Source organism: Protopterus annectens, chromosome 1.part0 (genome assembly GCF_019279795.1).
Source record: "Protopterus annectens isolate FY-2018-M chromosome 1.part0, PAN1.0, whole genome shotgun sequence".
Classification (NCBI taxonomy): Eukaryota; Metazoa; Chordata; order Ceratodontiformes; family Protopteridae; genus Protopterus; species Protopterus annectens.
In genome coordinates, this window is record NC_056725.1 from 1052433397 (window position 1) to 1052451283 (window position 17887).

Here is a 17887-nt window from a genome sequence, read left to right on the forward strand (position 1 = left end):
TCGAAGGTAGTTCGTGGGGTGGAAGAGAGGTAGAGGGTAGATTGAGTGGGAGAAGTTATACATACACACACACATACATACATTATATTATATATATATACATATATATATATATATATATATATATATATATATATATATATATATATATGTACATACACACACATACATACACACATATATATTTATATATACACATACATATATATTTATAAATAGGTTTAGAAACATATCTAACACTCTCATATATACACTTAATCATCATATATACACTTAATCATCATTTCACAATTTGCTCTTGCACCTATCCAAACATCTCTACAAACCCTCACCCGTCTTACTCCTACTGCTTTCTTTATCGCAATAGCAAAGCCAACTCACGTCCTCCTCCCCTCATTAACACACAAAGTATAAGAAACAAAAATTGACCAAATTAATACCTTCATTTCCTTATAGAAGCTTGATTTAGTTGCCATCCCAGAGTCACGAGTTAAGGCTAGCAATCCATTTTTCTCTTGTTGCAACTACTTTTTTGACCTCAGACCATGCAAAAAGACAAGGAGCTGGTACTGTCCCCTCTGTTCAAGTCAAACTGGAGTGTCCAACTATATGCTCAAGGAAACACTAACAGAAGTAATTATTCTAATGTGCTACTTGTATCCCACAAGAATTCCATATGACAACTCTTTGCAGCATATCCACCACACCACCTTCCTCACTCCCCAAACTAAATAACCTAACAGAAATAATTTCCTCCATGAATAAAATATTAAAAATAAAAAAATAAACCAATAAATCAAATCAAATCACACAATACTTGCAGACTTCAGGTTACTGGAAATAGGAATGAACAGTTTGGGACTGAATACTTGGGACTGAATACTCTTCTGATACAGGTCACCCTTATCCAGCTCATATCTCAACCTCAACACATCTCGACACTTCCTCCCAGATTTCATATTAACTTAACAACGCATCTCTTATCTGAAGCATCACCATCCATTCCTTCACCCATCATCTTTCAGTAACCACTGTCCTATTAGTTTTCATATTCAACATCTATATGTAAACATACCCCCCTAAAGCTCATATCTTTTGGTAATACAACACAGAATAACAAACTTAAATCCCCCCTCTCCCCTAACTGATTGGTCACCAGTTCTGAGTTCATCTTAACCATAACACTGCTACAGAACTCCTCTCCTCCATTTTGACTAACTTGCAAAACTCCTGCTTCTCAGTAATCCAAAGACTATGCAGGACAGAAGAGCCTTCCTTCCAGGAATTCCACATCCTTTCATCTGTGCCTCAGATTTCCTTTCAGCAACCTCCTCAGCCGTTTATCTACCAAATTCCAGACTGCATCTGACACTCCTACCTTCCCTCCACATACCCTTCACTCTACGTCCCTCCACATATCCTTCACTCTACATCAGAACTATCTACTCTCTGCTTGAGCAGATTAAACTTAACAACCACCCCTGGCACTGACAGCCTTCACCCATGGTTTATCACTTTAGTGACAACATCATAACCCTTTATAAACCTTTGTATTACAATTAATATTATGCTTATTATCTGGAAAATGCCATTGTAAAACCTCTCCCTAAGAAACCTAATCCCTCCAATACATCAGACCTCCAGCCCAGTTCTACTCTCCCTAACCCAAAATTACTCTATTTGCAATCCACTCAATACATAAACCAATACTACCTTTTCTCTCAAAAGCAACATGGCTTTTAGCTTTGGATGTACTGTGACAAGACCATCTAGACACTCAGTGACACCAGTCTTCTTGGAAAGGATCAAGTCCCAAGTTAATGCAATTTTTTTACTGACCTCACTATAACCTTTGACCTTGTCAACCACTTGATTCTCGTAGACCATATACCCTTGGTTCACAATCTACTACACTAACCACCACTTGCAAGTTAATTTCAATTCATCAACCTCTCCCATTAGTCCCTCTGCATAAAGGTGTCCTCCCTAAAGCTATTCTGGCACATCTCCTCTTTTATATCTACATTAACAACCTTTCTGACTTCCCCAATCTTCTTCTCCTGCTTTATGCTGATGGCATGGTCCAATTCCACTTCAACCACTCTGCCTCATCTCTTGAATTCGAACTTCAGGCTATTTTTCATGCCCTTATTTGATGGGTCAAGGAAGCAATAATACTTAACAGGGTGTGTGTTACTGTGTAAATAACACCCACCCAGGGGTGTTGAGACCCGATGCCTTAATACAAGACTGAAACTAGCTTCTCAAGCAAAAGATAACCACAAAGCATTTTTAGTCCACCTCAAAATTTTAAGGGAAACACTGAACAATGTGCTAAGTTGGCACTATCTATACTCAGCCAGAAGAAATAGCAAACCTATTTGCTTATAAATTTAGCTCAAATTTTCACCCCCTCATCTCCTCCAGTCACTCCATTTGAAATGGCCTCTACCATTCCTTTGCTTGTTATCACAAAAGAACAAGTTGCCACTACTTTTTCTAAAGCTAGAAATATGGCATCAATGGGTCTTGACGGAATACAAGGGCTATAGCCTAGGCAGGATACAATAGTTTTTAACATGATCTAGCAGACCCACTCAGATCGCTATTTAACCACAGTATCCAGACAAGCTTTGTCCTAGCAGAGTGGAGGGACAGCAACAGTCATCCCTGATTCAGGAAATTACTGACCCACAAGCCTGACTAGCCTCATATGCAAGGCTATGGAAAGGATAATCATGGACCTGATGAAACGATAACATAGGAAATCTCCAGATTCCAGACAAAACCCAGTTTGGCTTGGTCACCGGCAGGTCCTGCCTGCGCAGTCTGGTAGACTTCCTTGAGAAGGTCACCATGGCCATGGATAAGGATAAGACAGTGTATATAGTCTACTTTAACCTTGCCAAGGCATATGACAAAACACCTCACTCTAGTATTATAGATAAACTCACAAAATTGGGCATAAACCTCTGTCACCAGACTGATGGCCAAATGGCTCACAGATAGGACACATGCTGCTAGAGTGGAGGAATCCACATCCAACAAAAGGCCAGTCACCAGTGGTGCACCACAGGGTTCAGTGCTGGGTCTCCTCCTGTTTGGGATATACTGCTCAAATGTCAAGGCAAATGAAGATGGCCTTTGACTGACCAAGTTTGGTGATGACTGCATGGTGGGGGCAATCACGGACTGCCCAAATGATGTTGATAATGCACAGAAAGGTCTGAAGCAAACTAATGATTGGTGTCAGAGCCATGGCCATACAGTAAAAGTAAAGTGCATAACAATAACTTTTGGGAAATCAAATACTCCTGCAAATTACAACACTGGTAACACCCCCCTAATTGTGGATCCAGTGGTAAGAGATCTGGGTACTGAGATTATAATCTGAACTCTGACCATCCTGTGTCCACGGGTGGGAGGAAATCCTTCTATGCGACTAAGCTAATAAGAAAGGACATGGCATCCAGATTCAAGGATGTCATGGTAGCACTGTACTCGGCCCTCAAATAGATAATCAAGTAAAATGCACCATTTGGTATGTACCTCGCCAGGCGCCTGCAACAGCTGGAGCATCTTCAGAGGTTTCTCACTAAAAAAATACAAGATATAACTAAAAGGTCATCTGCGGACCGATTTAAAGCCCTATAATTCTACTCAGTTTCCTACCAATTACTGAGTGGTAATCTGTGCCTGACTTACAAGGAAGTCTCTGACCTACCCTGATGAAAATGCTGCACATTCGCAAAACTAAATGCACAAGGGTTACCCACTCCAAAGATGTAAACCTGATCTCTGACATGAATAAATCATGCTGGAGAAACAGATGTGTCCCAAAGACTGCCCCTCCTCTGGTACAGGCTCCCTATTCACATGAAGCAGAGCTCTTCTCTGACCATCTTCAAGCACAATCTGGACCAATGGATGGGAAATCACAAGTTCACTCCTGGGGTGGTGTCCATGTCCCTTATGGACAAAGGCAGTCTGTAAAAATAGTCAAAACCCCACTTGCTGGCCCTTGTTATATTTCCCCTAGGGACTGAAAACTGGGTAAAATCTGAGTAAAATTGACTAGGCCTGTAAGGGCTCAATCAATTAGCCTAGTAATCTCCTATGAACCTTTGAATGACTGCAAGAATAGCAACCAGCTGGTCTCTGGCAACTTACAGAAATCCTTTTGTTTTTGGTGCATCTTGAAAACAGAATTTCTAACCTTTTTTGATAAAATTATGAAGAAATCCCTGAAGTGTTGTATGTTATGTAGAGAGGGCCAAGTGTCCCCCAACTTTTTTGGGGGGAGCAGAATTGGTGGGGAGATGCTATTACATTGGAATTAGCTTGGGGAAGGTATGGAAGTATGATGCCTGGATGACTTGCGGCTGATCCCTCTGCGTCTCACATCCTTGAAGACTCCCAGGTTTCTCTTTGATCTAGCTTGCCATTATTTCTTAAAGTTACTCCATCTTCCCTTTGTCAGGTTCAGCACTACCAAGTTCAGAGTGAGGAGGACAGGTTTTTGCTCCAAAATTCTTGCTATACCTAGGAACTAGGTCTGTAACATTTCCTTTGCAGACTGGGTAGTCTCTCTTTGAGTGTTTCTTGATTTCCTGGGAAAACAGGAGATCCTTGCTCAGTGGGGCTTTTAGATCCACTTTGTTAACACTGCCTAGCAGGGACACAGTCCTCATCTTGGCGTGTCTCCAAATTACAGACCAGGTAGCTGCTGCTGCTGTCTTGCATGATGCACCTACAATATCATGGCCACATTTCTTTGAGTGCTTGTCATCTTAAAAAGTCACAGGTTCAACATCTTTTGCTTCGCATCCTTATTTTCAATCTTTTCTGAGTTCTCTCTCATATTTCTCCACCACTGAATTACTGGTCGTTAAGCATATACAACTGGAAGTTTAAAGTTTTGCTGCTTAGGGTAGCAGATGTTTATACTTTTTCCACCCCAAAATTTCTCAAGCACTCTGTTCTCTATCACTGGGAGTCATACCTCTCAATCTCCAGATGAGAGAATCTGAGACAAAGGAACTTAAAAAAGGGGGACAGTCAGACACCTAATTAACATAAGATATGCATATACAAATAAGCACATTAATGGACACACCACGCACTTCTAATTACACAGATGGGGCATCATGTTAGATTACTTTTTTTGCATATAACCAACACATAAAAAAATGAATAAATAAAATGGAATATTGGAAATTATTTGCATTACGTCAAGGAGCTTCACTCACAAGTACAACAATTAATTTAGAATATAAACAATAAAAGTAAAAAACATGAATTACAAACATCCCAAAAGCTCTTTCTAGAGTTCCAAATCACTCTACCAGCATTGTTAAAGAAAAAAAAAGTGACTATTAGTTTATGAGAAACCTTCAAAAGTACAGGGAATAATATGCAAGATGGACTGCCCACAGTTAAAAACAACCTACAGTTTCAGCAATGCCCTAAGTAGACAAGTCCAGAGCCATACACAAATACAAAATGTTTCACTGACAAGACAGTCTGCTACAAAACTGAATATCACTGCACTTGTCTCAAGAAAATAAAACAACTTATTAACAACATACTATGACAGCCTATCTCACACTAACATGAGCCATAGCCAGATATTTGTATTTTGTACCATAACATAAGTGTATTCCCACCATACACTTCTCCAAATGTTATCTCTCAGAATTAAATAATATGCACTGATTGGTTGAAAAGTAGTGGGTGGGATGGTATTTGTTGGTGAAAATAAAGCAAAACACTAAAATATATAACCATCAGGTAGAAAAGAAAACGAACACCATAGCCATAGACTTGGTAGGAACAAAAAGTCCACGCGCCCTGTAGAATACAAAACCTCAGACCCCCTTTGAATAATTCTTTGGAACGCCTTCTCCATCTATACGCTTACTCAAACTATCAGTTGATAATGGTGGGATATAAAATGCTTGCAACTAGGATTTTCTCAGTGTGTTTGTTTTTATTTATACAAATATATGACTGCCTATGTAGTAAGTGATGGTTTATTAAAAATGTTTTTTGTTTAAAAAAGGCAGGAATTGAATAATTTATGTAATGCTGCTTGGTGATATGATATATAGCAATATATGCCAAGTATGTTTTTACTAAATTATCACTTGTGACATAGGCAAATTTAAAGGTGTTGAGGGGGAAACATGATCTCTCCTAGACTTTCAGCAGGTACACAATGGCAGCAGCAGTAGCAATTTTTGAAAGGCTTCCTTTTTTCTGTCATAGTCTTCCTTCCAGCAATGCTAGTTCAAAACTGAATAACCAAACTCTCCAACTGTCCTGCTTAATATGCATACTGAATGGACCCAATTGAAGAATGAAAACATATCAGGTCCACTTCTGCAAGTTAAGCAGATGCAGTAAGAGAAGAAAACAGGGAGAATGCAAAATGGATGCAGTAAAGCGATGCTCTGATTGGCTGAGACAACTACAGCTAGAAGAGAGGTTGCTTTACCACATATATTGGGTACACAAGCACTCAAAACAGGCAGATTGGGAATTAAGCTTATTTATGCTTAAAACAGGTGCACCCAGGTAATTCAGGATGATTGGGAGCTATGCTAGGAGTATAAATCCTGGTTGTTACAGAGGTAGCTTCCTTGATCTATGAACGTCAGAAAAGTGTATTCTGCAGCAGCCCATCGAATTCTAAAGGACACATCTAGTCATATCAGCAGATTACCAAAGCACTTTACATTTTGTTTGCTCCAACCGACTACCAATACACTGCTATATTCTGAAACTTCTATACACACCACATGGCATGATTCGAAAGGTCCAATGACTGCTCTCTAGAAAACTGATGTGCCTAAAAATCTTAGCTATTCAGAAAGGTATCAAGCATTGTCCTATTTTGTTAAAGTCTTCAGAGAGGTGCCCCTGTTTGATAAAGTAACGTTTTAAAAGTTATAACTTCATGTCTGAACACACTGTTGAGAGATCTAACAGCAAATCAAGGAATCTCATACTAAAAATATGCAACCAATAATACAAAAAGGAGACCGCTATAGTACGCACACCTTTCAAGACTATGAAATATGCATTCCTTTGCAAGCAGAATAATCTCACATTTAACCCCAGAAAAAAAAAGTCATTGCACACATGAGAAGTAGAAAGCAGCAGCATAGGCTTATGGAAATCAAGATTCCTGAAGGTTAGCAAATCATAAGCCTGAGAATCTAACTTATGTACTTCTCTGAAGATCCAAGATTAGAGCACTGAAATATGCCACCTAATTACCCATGAATGAACCATGAAAAAGATGATCCTCAAAGCAATATCAAGATATAATACTCTATACTACATTTAAAAATTATGCTTTTTGTTTTAATTTAGCCATTTAGTTTACAACTGTAGTGCCTAAACTGTACTGCTCTATCCGCAGAAATTGGAAAGGCTTACTCAGCATGTTTCAGGACCACTTAGTACAGCAACAAAATATACCCCTAAGTGGTGTGGCCATGTGCTGCAGCTAAAAGCTCATACTGTTGTATATTTGTCATACCTCTGTAATGCTGCCACAAGCAGAAACATGACTTGAAACATATTTACTTTGATAAACTAGTAAGCAGACTGATCTTTTTCTGACTATTTTCAGTGGTAGTCAATGCCATAACAGCAAGAACCAAAGTTGTATGTACAATTAGCCACAGCCAGTCAACTGCTGCATACTTAGCAGGAAGGAAAACAAAATACAATAAAAAAATCCACATGTATGATGAAAGATCATGAAAGTCCACAAAGTCCTGAACTCAGGAGTCAATCTCAAACAATGGAGCTGTGAGACAGCAACACATAATGCATCACTGGTTCTTCAGATTTCTATAAGCAAAAAAAGCTTAAGCAATTCCAAAACAAAAGCCTGCAAGTTCAAATACCGAAAGGTTAGAGAGCTTCTGTGACACTACATTCTGCTGCTAATATTTTAATGCAAAACCAATACTAGCTTCTTAAAATATTGTAGGTGAATCACCCAGAAACTAATCTTCGTCAGATTGACTTCATCATCATACCAAAATTCACAGGATTAAAAAACATCCATAATGGTTCACAAACAGATGAATTTTAATAATTTCTTATGCACAGATACTCATTACATAAAAACTTTTACAATCTATAATGGTCTGAAAAACAAGACAAATTAAACAGGCTAATTACTACTACTTACTTCCATTATTTCCAACAATAAAATTGACATTGGGTCCAAACTTAAATGGCCCAAGTAGAGAATGGCACATGAAGTTCCTCAAGGAGATACTTTCAATTATTCCAAATTCTCCCACATTCTGAAAAGGAAAAGAACATCATTTTTTTTTCTGCCGCAGTCTTTATTACATTCATCTTAAAAGCGCTAATACTTACACTGGTGAATACTTATCTTTCCAGACATGTGTAGATGAACACCTACGCATTTTTGTTAATAAAAGCAACAAATGTATAAAGCACTACCTAAATAGCCAGCAAACATCTCTAACAGCAGGACCTTCAGTAAGCATTCATTACAGTAAAGATACCGCACAGACAAGAAAAACAAACCAGTCTCTTATAAACCTGGAGATAATAAAGCAATATATAACAAGTCTTGCATTCTAGTCCATTCAAACAGTCCTGTCGACGTACAGAGATAAAGCCCCCACTATGATGCAGGTGACTGGGGTTTTATTAGTGACTCAGATGTTTGCGGCAATGGCAGGGGAGGACAGGTATGTCAGTCCTAGGAGGGAGTTGCACATACATGGGGGAGACCTCACATTTCCCTAGTGGAGACCAAGAAAATGACTGAGAAATGAGTTTGGGCACTGTAGCTGGTCAAGGACTGTACCTTGTGAAAATGAGAGATGGTTTAGGGTGGTATTCTCATTACATGCATCACCTTTGTGCTGTTAATGAGGTACATGCAGGTCGAGTAGAAAATTACAAAACTGCTGGCAGCAGTAAGATGCTGACTCGGGACATCTTATTCTCACCAGTCCAATGCCTCACTCAAGTGAGTTTGGGGGAAGCAAGGAAGGTTGAGTAGATCCAGCGACTGAGAACAGGGTCCACCGATGGTCAGCGGGGGGGGGGGGGGTGGAGGGGTGAATTCCTATTTTATCCATGCACATTTTCAATGGTAACATTTTTTTTTTAATGTTTATTAAATCATCACATTCTAATTTCAATAAGAGTTCCCACGCATTAAAAGTAAAGAAAACAAACCATTATAACAATTTCCATTATTACTGTCCTACAGAACCTAGAGTAAACGTTTTCTTGTGAACAATATGCATTCAAAAAACTGTTCAATTTTTGCCTCCCCTTAAATCTCATTTCTCATCCTCTTCATTATTCAGCATATATTTTTCTCAAAAATTATATTTCTAAGAAATCTGCTTCTTAACCTTTCTAAAGATCCTACCTCCAGTTATTTTTCCTCCTTTACAAAATTCATATTCAAAACATTTATTACTGTTTGTTTAAATTTTGATCTCCATTTTCCAGTAATTTATTTTTGGCTGTCAGTAGCATTAAACTTAGTAAGGCATCACTATGTAAAAATAATTCATATCCTATATCCCAGCTCAAAAGAACAAATTTCTTAGTTACTAAGTGTTCTAATTCCATATGGAATTTTTGCAGTCTGCTACTGCCAACTTATTACTCTCCCAAAAAAATATGTTCCCAGTTAACTTTCTCTTTCCCATCACATCATTACTCTGCATATTTATCTTATTTTGTACTCCTATATGATCCACTTTAGTTATTAAATAGGTGCAAAAGCTTTCTATTACAAATGCTCCTATGAATAGTAATTTCAACTCAATCTAGCCCAGTTATTGCATCCTGGGTAACTGTATATCAATTCTACCTGGGTCCTTGCTACTGAATTCACATCTTCCATACTAAATATGCTCATGTATTTTTGGGTTCTTTCTACTGAATGCCTGTCTTCCATGCTAAATATTCTCATTCTTCATAAATCCATCCTCTTTGGTTACATTTTTCTTTCCAGATCTTCTTAGCATACCCTCACTACTTGAAATTAGGTTAAATTCACCACCAAGATGGAGTATTCCCTGAGGAAAGCTTATTATTGCTCCTAAAATTCTAAGCCCCATGGCAGTAGTTTTAGGTGTAAATATAAATACTTGCCAGCATAATCTTCCCTTGCTAATACCACCTTTTTACCACAAATCTACAACTGCTGTCCTATTTTTCACCTCTATCATCACTACTGGGCCCCCACTTATGACCAGAATTAATAATGTTTCTTTTAACTTTCTCTGGCATTACGAGTCCTTTATTTTTCAAAATCACAAGTTAATTTATATCAAACTGCATTCTCTTGTAACCTTGCAATTTGCAGCTTACACTTCTCAATATTATTTCATACTCATCGCCATACCTCTCAACTTGGAAACATCAAAAATCTGGACAAGGCCGATGAAAAATAGGTACAAATGTGTGTGCTGATTAACATAAAATTTGCATACATAATTATATAACCCTGCCCACTTCAATGGAATTGTGGGATACCAACTTTCAAATGCAAACTGAAGAAGAGGCAAATAAAATATGGCACCAGAGTCCCCCTGCAGCCATGCCAATGCCCCATTGCCTATTTCACCTCATTTACCATAAACACTAACGTGTGCATACTGATTTACTTCTACAATGATTATTTGGATTTTATTTTTACATTTTACAGCCCAATGCACAAACACTACAACATCTGCTAAATAAAGCAACACTGTCTCACAATGAAGATAGAATTGGCATTAAAACTTCTCTGCCCTTAAAACCCACATTCACTGAAACAGCACTGAAACCCAAACCAGATCCAAAAAAAATGCATCTGGCCAGTGGTAGATAAAGATTACCTTTGGGCTGTACAAGAAATATGTGTTCTTTGATGCACCTTCCTGACTTTATTAAATTATATTCCTTGTATAATACAGCACACTTGTTAGACAGAGCACATTTTAAATTTATTGTTTGAACATTTCTCCAGTAGGCTGTAGGCAATGAAACAAAATGTATGAACCAATAATGACAAAACCGTCCAATTCAGAGCATTTGCATCATAAAAGTATATTTCCACACCCACACTATACATAGAATGACAGTAGTGTAAGCCATAGGCATCTTGCACAGCTTCTCAAAGTTATTTTCAATTTCAGTGTTTTTTTTTGGGGGGGGGGCAAAAGGCAAAAAAACAGGGACACATTTTAAACATTGCTTGTATAATTTTGAAAGGCTGCTAGAATAAAATGTTGTTACCACCATGCATTTCACTGGCAAGTCTTGAACCCAGGACCATGTGCACTACAATCAGAGCAACATACCACTATGCCAAATCAGCAGTTTCCTGAAAGGTAGGAAGACTAAAACTTAAATGGCTATCATTTAGTGAATTCAGTTCTTACTTCCCACCATAGCTCTCAACCTCATAGCACAAAAAACCTGGACAAAGCCAATAATGGGGGAATACAGCCCCAAAACAGGGACAAATTGCAAATAATGATCTTATAAACTTAGAAAATTGCTAGAATAAAAGGTTTTGTGTTACCATTTATTTTCTGAAGAATATGATGTCTGAAATTCAAATGCCTTTCATTATTTAAAAAATCCAACCCTGCAGTGATTTGCCACAAAAATCCTGAAAACCACAAATTTTATGAGGAACAGATCAAAAATATGAGGCATAAATTCAGAAGTGGTGGAGGCTAGGGACTTTAGGCTCTTTTTTACCTTGTACCCAAGGTACAGGTTTTGAGTCAGAGTACCTCTAACCACCATGTGTATTAAAATGGGGGCATTTACACACACACACACACACACACACACACACACACACACACACACACAAAAAAAAGGTCCATCTGTTTCTAGGAGCGTGTGGTGTAGAGTGGTGGTCTGAGCTCTTCATCACACACTAAAAAGGTCTGTTCTCAATTTAAAACGATTCATTCTCACTGAAGTAACTGAGTGGGAAAATCAAGCAGGAAGACGGTCCTTGTACTGGTCAGCTGAGCAGGAAGACAGACTGTCCTTGAGCATCTGAGCAGGAAATGCACTTGCCCTAAAAGGAATGGGGGATTCATTTAAAAAAAAAAAAAAAAAAAAAAAAAAAAAGAAGATCTTTTTAATTTAGTATTCCAGGTACTGGGGAACTCATATGGGGTACTGCCCCTGTGTGCCCCCTTGTAGTGCCGCCACTGACCAGGGAACAATGCAATATGTAAATGACCAGAGTTTTTGGCAGCTCAACACCAAGGATGGCAGATCACAATTGACTTCATAAGACTAGGGATTAATAAATAATTAAACATGACCAAACTTCACACCTAGAACTATGGAAAGACTACTTATCTATAAGGATATTGTAAATGAAATTAGATTAACTGCTATGATATCTAGTCAACTGATTAAAGTTTGAAAATTGCAAAAGCAAAGTCAAAAATAAAACAATTGTATTTTTTCTCTTTCCTGCATAATGCAACTGATAATATCTGCACAATAGATAGAACAAATTTTCAAATGATTGTTTTTGCAGCAGGTACAGCCTCACAAAATCCTTAGATTAAGACAGCATTGTTTACTTCTTCATATAATCCAAATTTTTGCGATAAATGGCAATACGCTGCAAAATAGTCTGCACTTCAAAGTGATCTAGTACCCACTAGGTGCATATGCTGTTAACTTTAGGTAGAAAGCATATAAGCATATAACCTAAAGTGACACACACACACACACACACACACACACACACACACACACACACACACACACACACACACACACACACACACACACACACACCTCATCTAGTATAAAATAAATGCCATTTCCCTGTTTCAAAATAAAATAAAGATGTCCTTACTTCAATAAAACAAAGGTACATTCCCATTTGAACAGCAGCCCCACAAGCTTCCTTCAGAATAAAATAAAGGTCCATTTGCATTTGAACAGCCAGCCCCACAAAATGTTTCACAATAAAATAAAGGTCCGGTCCGTTCCCACTCGCAGAGCATTTGAAACATGAGCGCCCAGATGGAAATGCATGCACATTGCAAGCCTCTTGAGCTGAACTCCCGACAGGCTGGTACCCTGATGGAGATGACATCATCACGCATGTGATGACATCGGCTCACAAAGCGCGAAAAATAAAAACAAACTAGAAAAATATCGGAACTGAAGGGGTGCCACTTGGGAATTGCGGCACCACATTATCTGGACCCCAAAACTCAGTCAAAACAGAGTAAATCTGTATGGTTGGGAGGTATGCTCACTGCTTTTAGTCTACACCTGTATGACCATTTACATTCCATATTAATACTGACAAATCAGTCATGGTAATAAGACATTACTACTCCCAGATATTATACATGACAGTTTTTATAATACATTTCTTTCCATCTTGCAACTTACATATACACACTAATGACTGGCAGACTGATTTGTTTTGTAGTTGCTTCTTTGTAATCTGTTTGAATCCATGTTACAGCTTCTAGACTTTTGTTTCAAGAAAAGCACTCAAGAAACAAAACTACTCTTAACTCACAGAAAACAAGCAAAACTATATTAAGTTAAAAAAAAAAAAAAAGTCCACCCCTCCAAAAACAGGCAGTTGCCCCAAACTGACAACTGCACCCACAGCCATTATTTAATTTAGATTTAGAGTTTAAGATAACCACACACATTTGAATGCTACAGCCGTGTTCCCACTTACACAGATTGCCATCTGTTCTAATCTTTATTCTCCACAATGATTTGAAAAAACCTGCATGCTTTCAACATACAATAACTTTTATCTACTGTCTACCCCTAAAATAAACTACATTAAACACCTTTCAAAGTAACACATTTAAACTACTAGTGAGGCAAAAACTTGCAAAACTATTTACTTCCCACACTTTCAAACATCATTTGTTGACTGGGTTAGTCCAACTGAGCTAGTGCCCTTTTTCAGCGGAGGCCCGGGAAGAAAACCTCAACAGTACAAATAAACGTTTGCAAGTAAAGATTTCACAGTACAGGTTTTGTGAGTGAAGAATTAAAACAGTAGTAGAGTAGAATAAAAATAAAATACATATAACAAGTATTTTCATATAGCTTAAAACATATAATCTAGCTGAGAACAAGTAATAATGAGAAGTTATGTTCTTACCATAACGTTCCATGTTAGTTGTCTTCTTCTTGCCTTCTTTCTTGCTGGATGGGGCTCGGAGCTGATCCTAGTCTCTGACTCGGCCTAATACTAAAGCTCGAGAGCTATTTTTACCGGCTCGAGGCTATGCTATGTCCCATAATGCTAGGCGTCATATACCCAGATCTCGTTTGATAGCCAACACTACGGACATATATGTCCCACCACAACAGAGAACAATCCACCTAATCATAGATACAAAAGGGAGAAGGAAATATCTAATATATATATAGATATATATATATATATATATATATATATATATATAAAGCCCTCTAGAAGAGCTAGCAAAAAAGAGGGAGCTAGCTGGGGAAATAACTGAGGTGGCAAAAAAATCTCACAAGGTACTCTAGATCTCCCAGGCTAGGGGATGGAGGGTGGGACGCAAGAAAGAAGGCGAGAAGAAGACAACTAACATGGAACGTTATGGTAAGAACATAACTTCTCAATGTTAAGTTGTCAATCTCGCCTTCATTCTTGCTGGATGGGACAGCGTCCCTAGCACCTAAATCCTGGGTGGCTCAATGGAACAACCTCTTGAGTACAGTGGAACCAAAATCAGCCCGACTTCTGGAGGCCATATCGAGCTTGTAATGAGAAATTAAGATATGAAGAGAGGCCCAAGTGGCTGCTGCGCAAATGGAATCCATTGGCAATCTTGCCTGAAAGGCTATTGAAGAAGCTAATGCTCTGGTTGAATGGGCTCTAGGCTTAGTAGGAAGTTCCCTGTTCCTCAACTGACAGACCAACATGATAAGACAGGACAACCACCTGGACAAAGTTACCTTAGAGACTGGATGGCCTTGCTTCCCCTCCGCATAAGACAAGAAGAGCTGGCTTGATTTTCTCATTTGCTTAGTTCTATCCAGGTAGAAGCATAATGGACGGTGAACGTCCAAACAATGTAACTTTCGTTCAGCTCTATTGGTGTAATTTGGGAAGACTGGAAGATCTGTGGTCTGATTCAGATTTTTCTCTGAGATTATTCTGAGTAAAAAGGGCGGATTAGTCCTAAGTGACACTTTGTCTTTGTGAAAAACAAGATAAGGAGGGTGAATGCAAAGGGCTTGAAGTTCCGAGACCCTTCTTGCTGAGGTGATGGCTACTAAGAAGAGTGTTTTCCACGAGAGCAACTTCAATGAACAAGAAGCCGCCGGGTCAAAGGGAGGAAGAATTAAGGAAGACCGTACCAAATTTAAGTCCCATGGTGGGGGAGGGTCCTTAACCGGGGGCCTAAGTAAAAGGCTTCCTTTTAAAAAGGCTTTGCAAAGTTTGTGGGACATGACGCTGGTCTCTGACAAGCCAACATGGAAATTTGCAATAGCTGCCAGTTGAACTCGGATGGTAGCCGAGGAGGAGCCCAATCGAAAGAGTTCTGCTAGAAACTCTAGAACTGTCTGGACAGGAGCCGTAAAGGGGTCCACGTGCTTTTCCCCTTCCTAGTCAGAGAAACAATTCAATTTGCTAGCATAAGTCTTTCTGGTAGCAGACTTGTGAGAAGCGAGGATGATATCGCAAACTGGTTGAGAGATAAGGGGAAGCCTGGCTAGGGTTGGAAGTGGAGTAACCAAGTTGTGAGGTTGAGAGATCAAAGGGACTGATGCAGCCCACCTGACTGATGGGTCAGAAGATCTGGCACTGGGTCCAGATGCCAGGGCTGCTCCAGTAGATGGCGTTGCAGGAACGGAAACCAAGTTTGTCGAGGCCAGAAAGGGGCAATGAGGATCATCCTGGCTCTCAAGGCAGTTGCTTTCTGGATTAATTGAGTAATCAAGGGAAAGGAGGGGAATGCATACAGAAGACCCCGGGGCCAATCGTGAACTAGAGCGTCTCTGGGGGGGGGGGGTAGACCTGGGAGAGGGAAGAGAGTGAAGAAGTCTGGGAACTTGCTGTTTAGAGGTGTTGCAAAAAGGTCGCAGCAAGGCTGACCCCACCTTCTGAAAATTCTTTCCGCTACTGTCTGATTGAGAGACCACTCGTGAGGCATGAGAATGGCTCTGCTCAGTCTGTCCGCTATGACGTTGGACTTCCCAGGAATATGCGTTGCTACCAGAAACCGTTGAGAAGAGATCGCCCATTGCCAAAGTCTGAGTGCTTCTCGACATAGGGGGTAGGATCTGGTTCTGCCCTGCTTGTTGATGTACCACACTACAGACATATTGTCTGTTTGAATTGCAATAGTCCCGGTTGGTAGAGAGTCCTGAAGGGCCTGCAACACTAAAAGTACTGCTCTCATTTCCAAAACATTTATGTGCAAGTGGTATTCGAAGGGTTTTCATGTGCCCTGGACTGTCCTGCCCCGAAAATGCCCCCACCCCCACCCGATCAGGGAGGCATCCGTTGTCACAGTGGCAACAGGAGGAGGAAGGACCACAGGTCTGCCCTGGAGTACTTGAGGGGGGAGACCGTCCACCAAGAAAGGTGTCTTTTGCAAGACTGAGTGATTAGAATGGTGTGTGACATGGGGAGCTGCTGAAAGGACCACTGGGAAAATAGCATCCACTGTAGGACCCGCATATGAAAAAACATGCTAGGGGGAGTAAAGTGATTGCTGCTGCCATGAGACCAAGCGTTTTAGTACAAATCTGGCTTGGACTCTGGTCTCCTGTAATAGGATCTGAACATGGTTGCGAATGTCTGAAACTCTGTGTGGGTAGTTTTGCTGAGAGCTCCACTGTGTTTAAGACGGCACCTATGAAGGTAATAGACTGACGGCGACAATGCAGACTTTTCGAAATTTAGAGAGATACCTAGCGCTTTGCACGTTTGTACAGTGTAATCTCTGGATTGGAGTAGTCGATGCCTGGTGGTGGCAGCAAGGAACCAGTCTAAATATGGAAACACCTGGAATCCTTGTCTCAGGTGAGCTGCAACCACTGCCATGCATTTGGTAAACACCCTGGGGGCTGTGGTGAGGCCAAAGGACAGTGCTCTGAATTGGTAGTGATTGGCTCCCAGCAGGAAGCGGAGAAACCTTCTGGAGCGCCTGTTCATCTTGATATGGTAGTACGCATCCTGAAAGTCTATAGAGCACATCCAATTGTCCTAACCCAGAAAGAGTAGAATGGACTGTAGCGTGACCATCCGGAATTTCGTTCTTTGAACAGACTTGTTCAGCCTGCTGAGATCCAAAATAGGTCTCTGGTCCCCTCTCTCTTTTGGTACCAAAAAGAATTTGGAGTAGATACCAGATCCTTGTTGGTCTGCTGGGACTGGCTGGATGGCCCTTTTTCTTAGCAGCTTTGAAATTTCTAGTGCTGCTAGATCCCTCAGACTGGGTGGAACGTCTGGAAGGGGGCCCTTTTGGCTGTTGTGAGGTGTGAGTAAAGAGAATTCTGTAGCCCTCGGATATGATCGACCGTACCCATTTGTCTTGCGTGAGGGAATGCCAGGCTTCTGGGTACAGTGATAGTCTTCCCCCGACTGCCTCCGAAGGTGGACAGTTGGGCAGCTCCTCAGGGGTGCTGTAAGGGTTTGTCAGAGAAAGATTCTCTGCTATCCTGATTCTGCGGACCCTCCCTGCCCCTCGGGTGGCGTCTATTATTGTCCCCTCCTCTGCCTCTGGAGGGAAGCTCACCACATGCGTCAGGCAGTACTCCCTGAGGTTTGCGGAACCACATTTTCCCACCCTTCTGACCCTTAGGGTATGGTCTAGAA

The 17887-nt window shown here is 40.1% G+C and overlaps 1 protein-coding gene across 1 annotated transcript in view; it reads right to left on the reverse strand.

Moving 5' to 3' along the window:
- Nucleotides 1–17887, reverse strand: part of SMC6 (structural maintenance of chromosomes 6) — a 1850548-nt gene that overhangs the window by 1804924 nt on the left and 27737 nt on the right. Inside the window, exon 3 of the mRNA XM_044068538.1 lies at nucleotides 8210–8327. Coding sequence (XP_043924473.1) covers nucleotides 8210–8327 — 118 coding nt within the window. The remainder of the gene's footprint in view (nucleotides 1–8209; nucleotides 8328–17887) is intronic.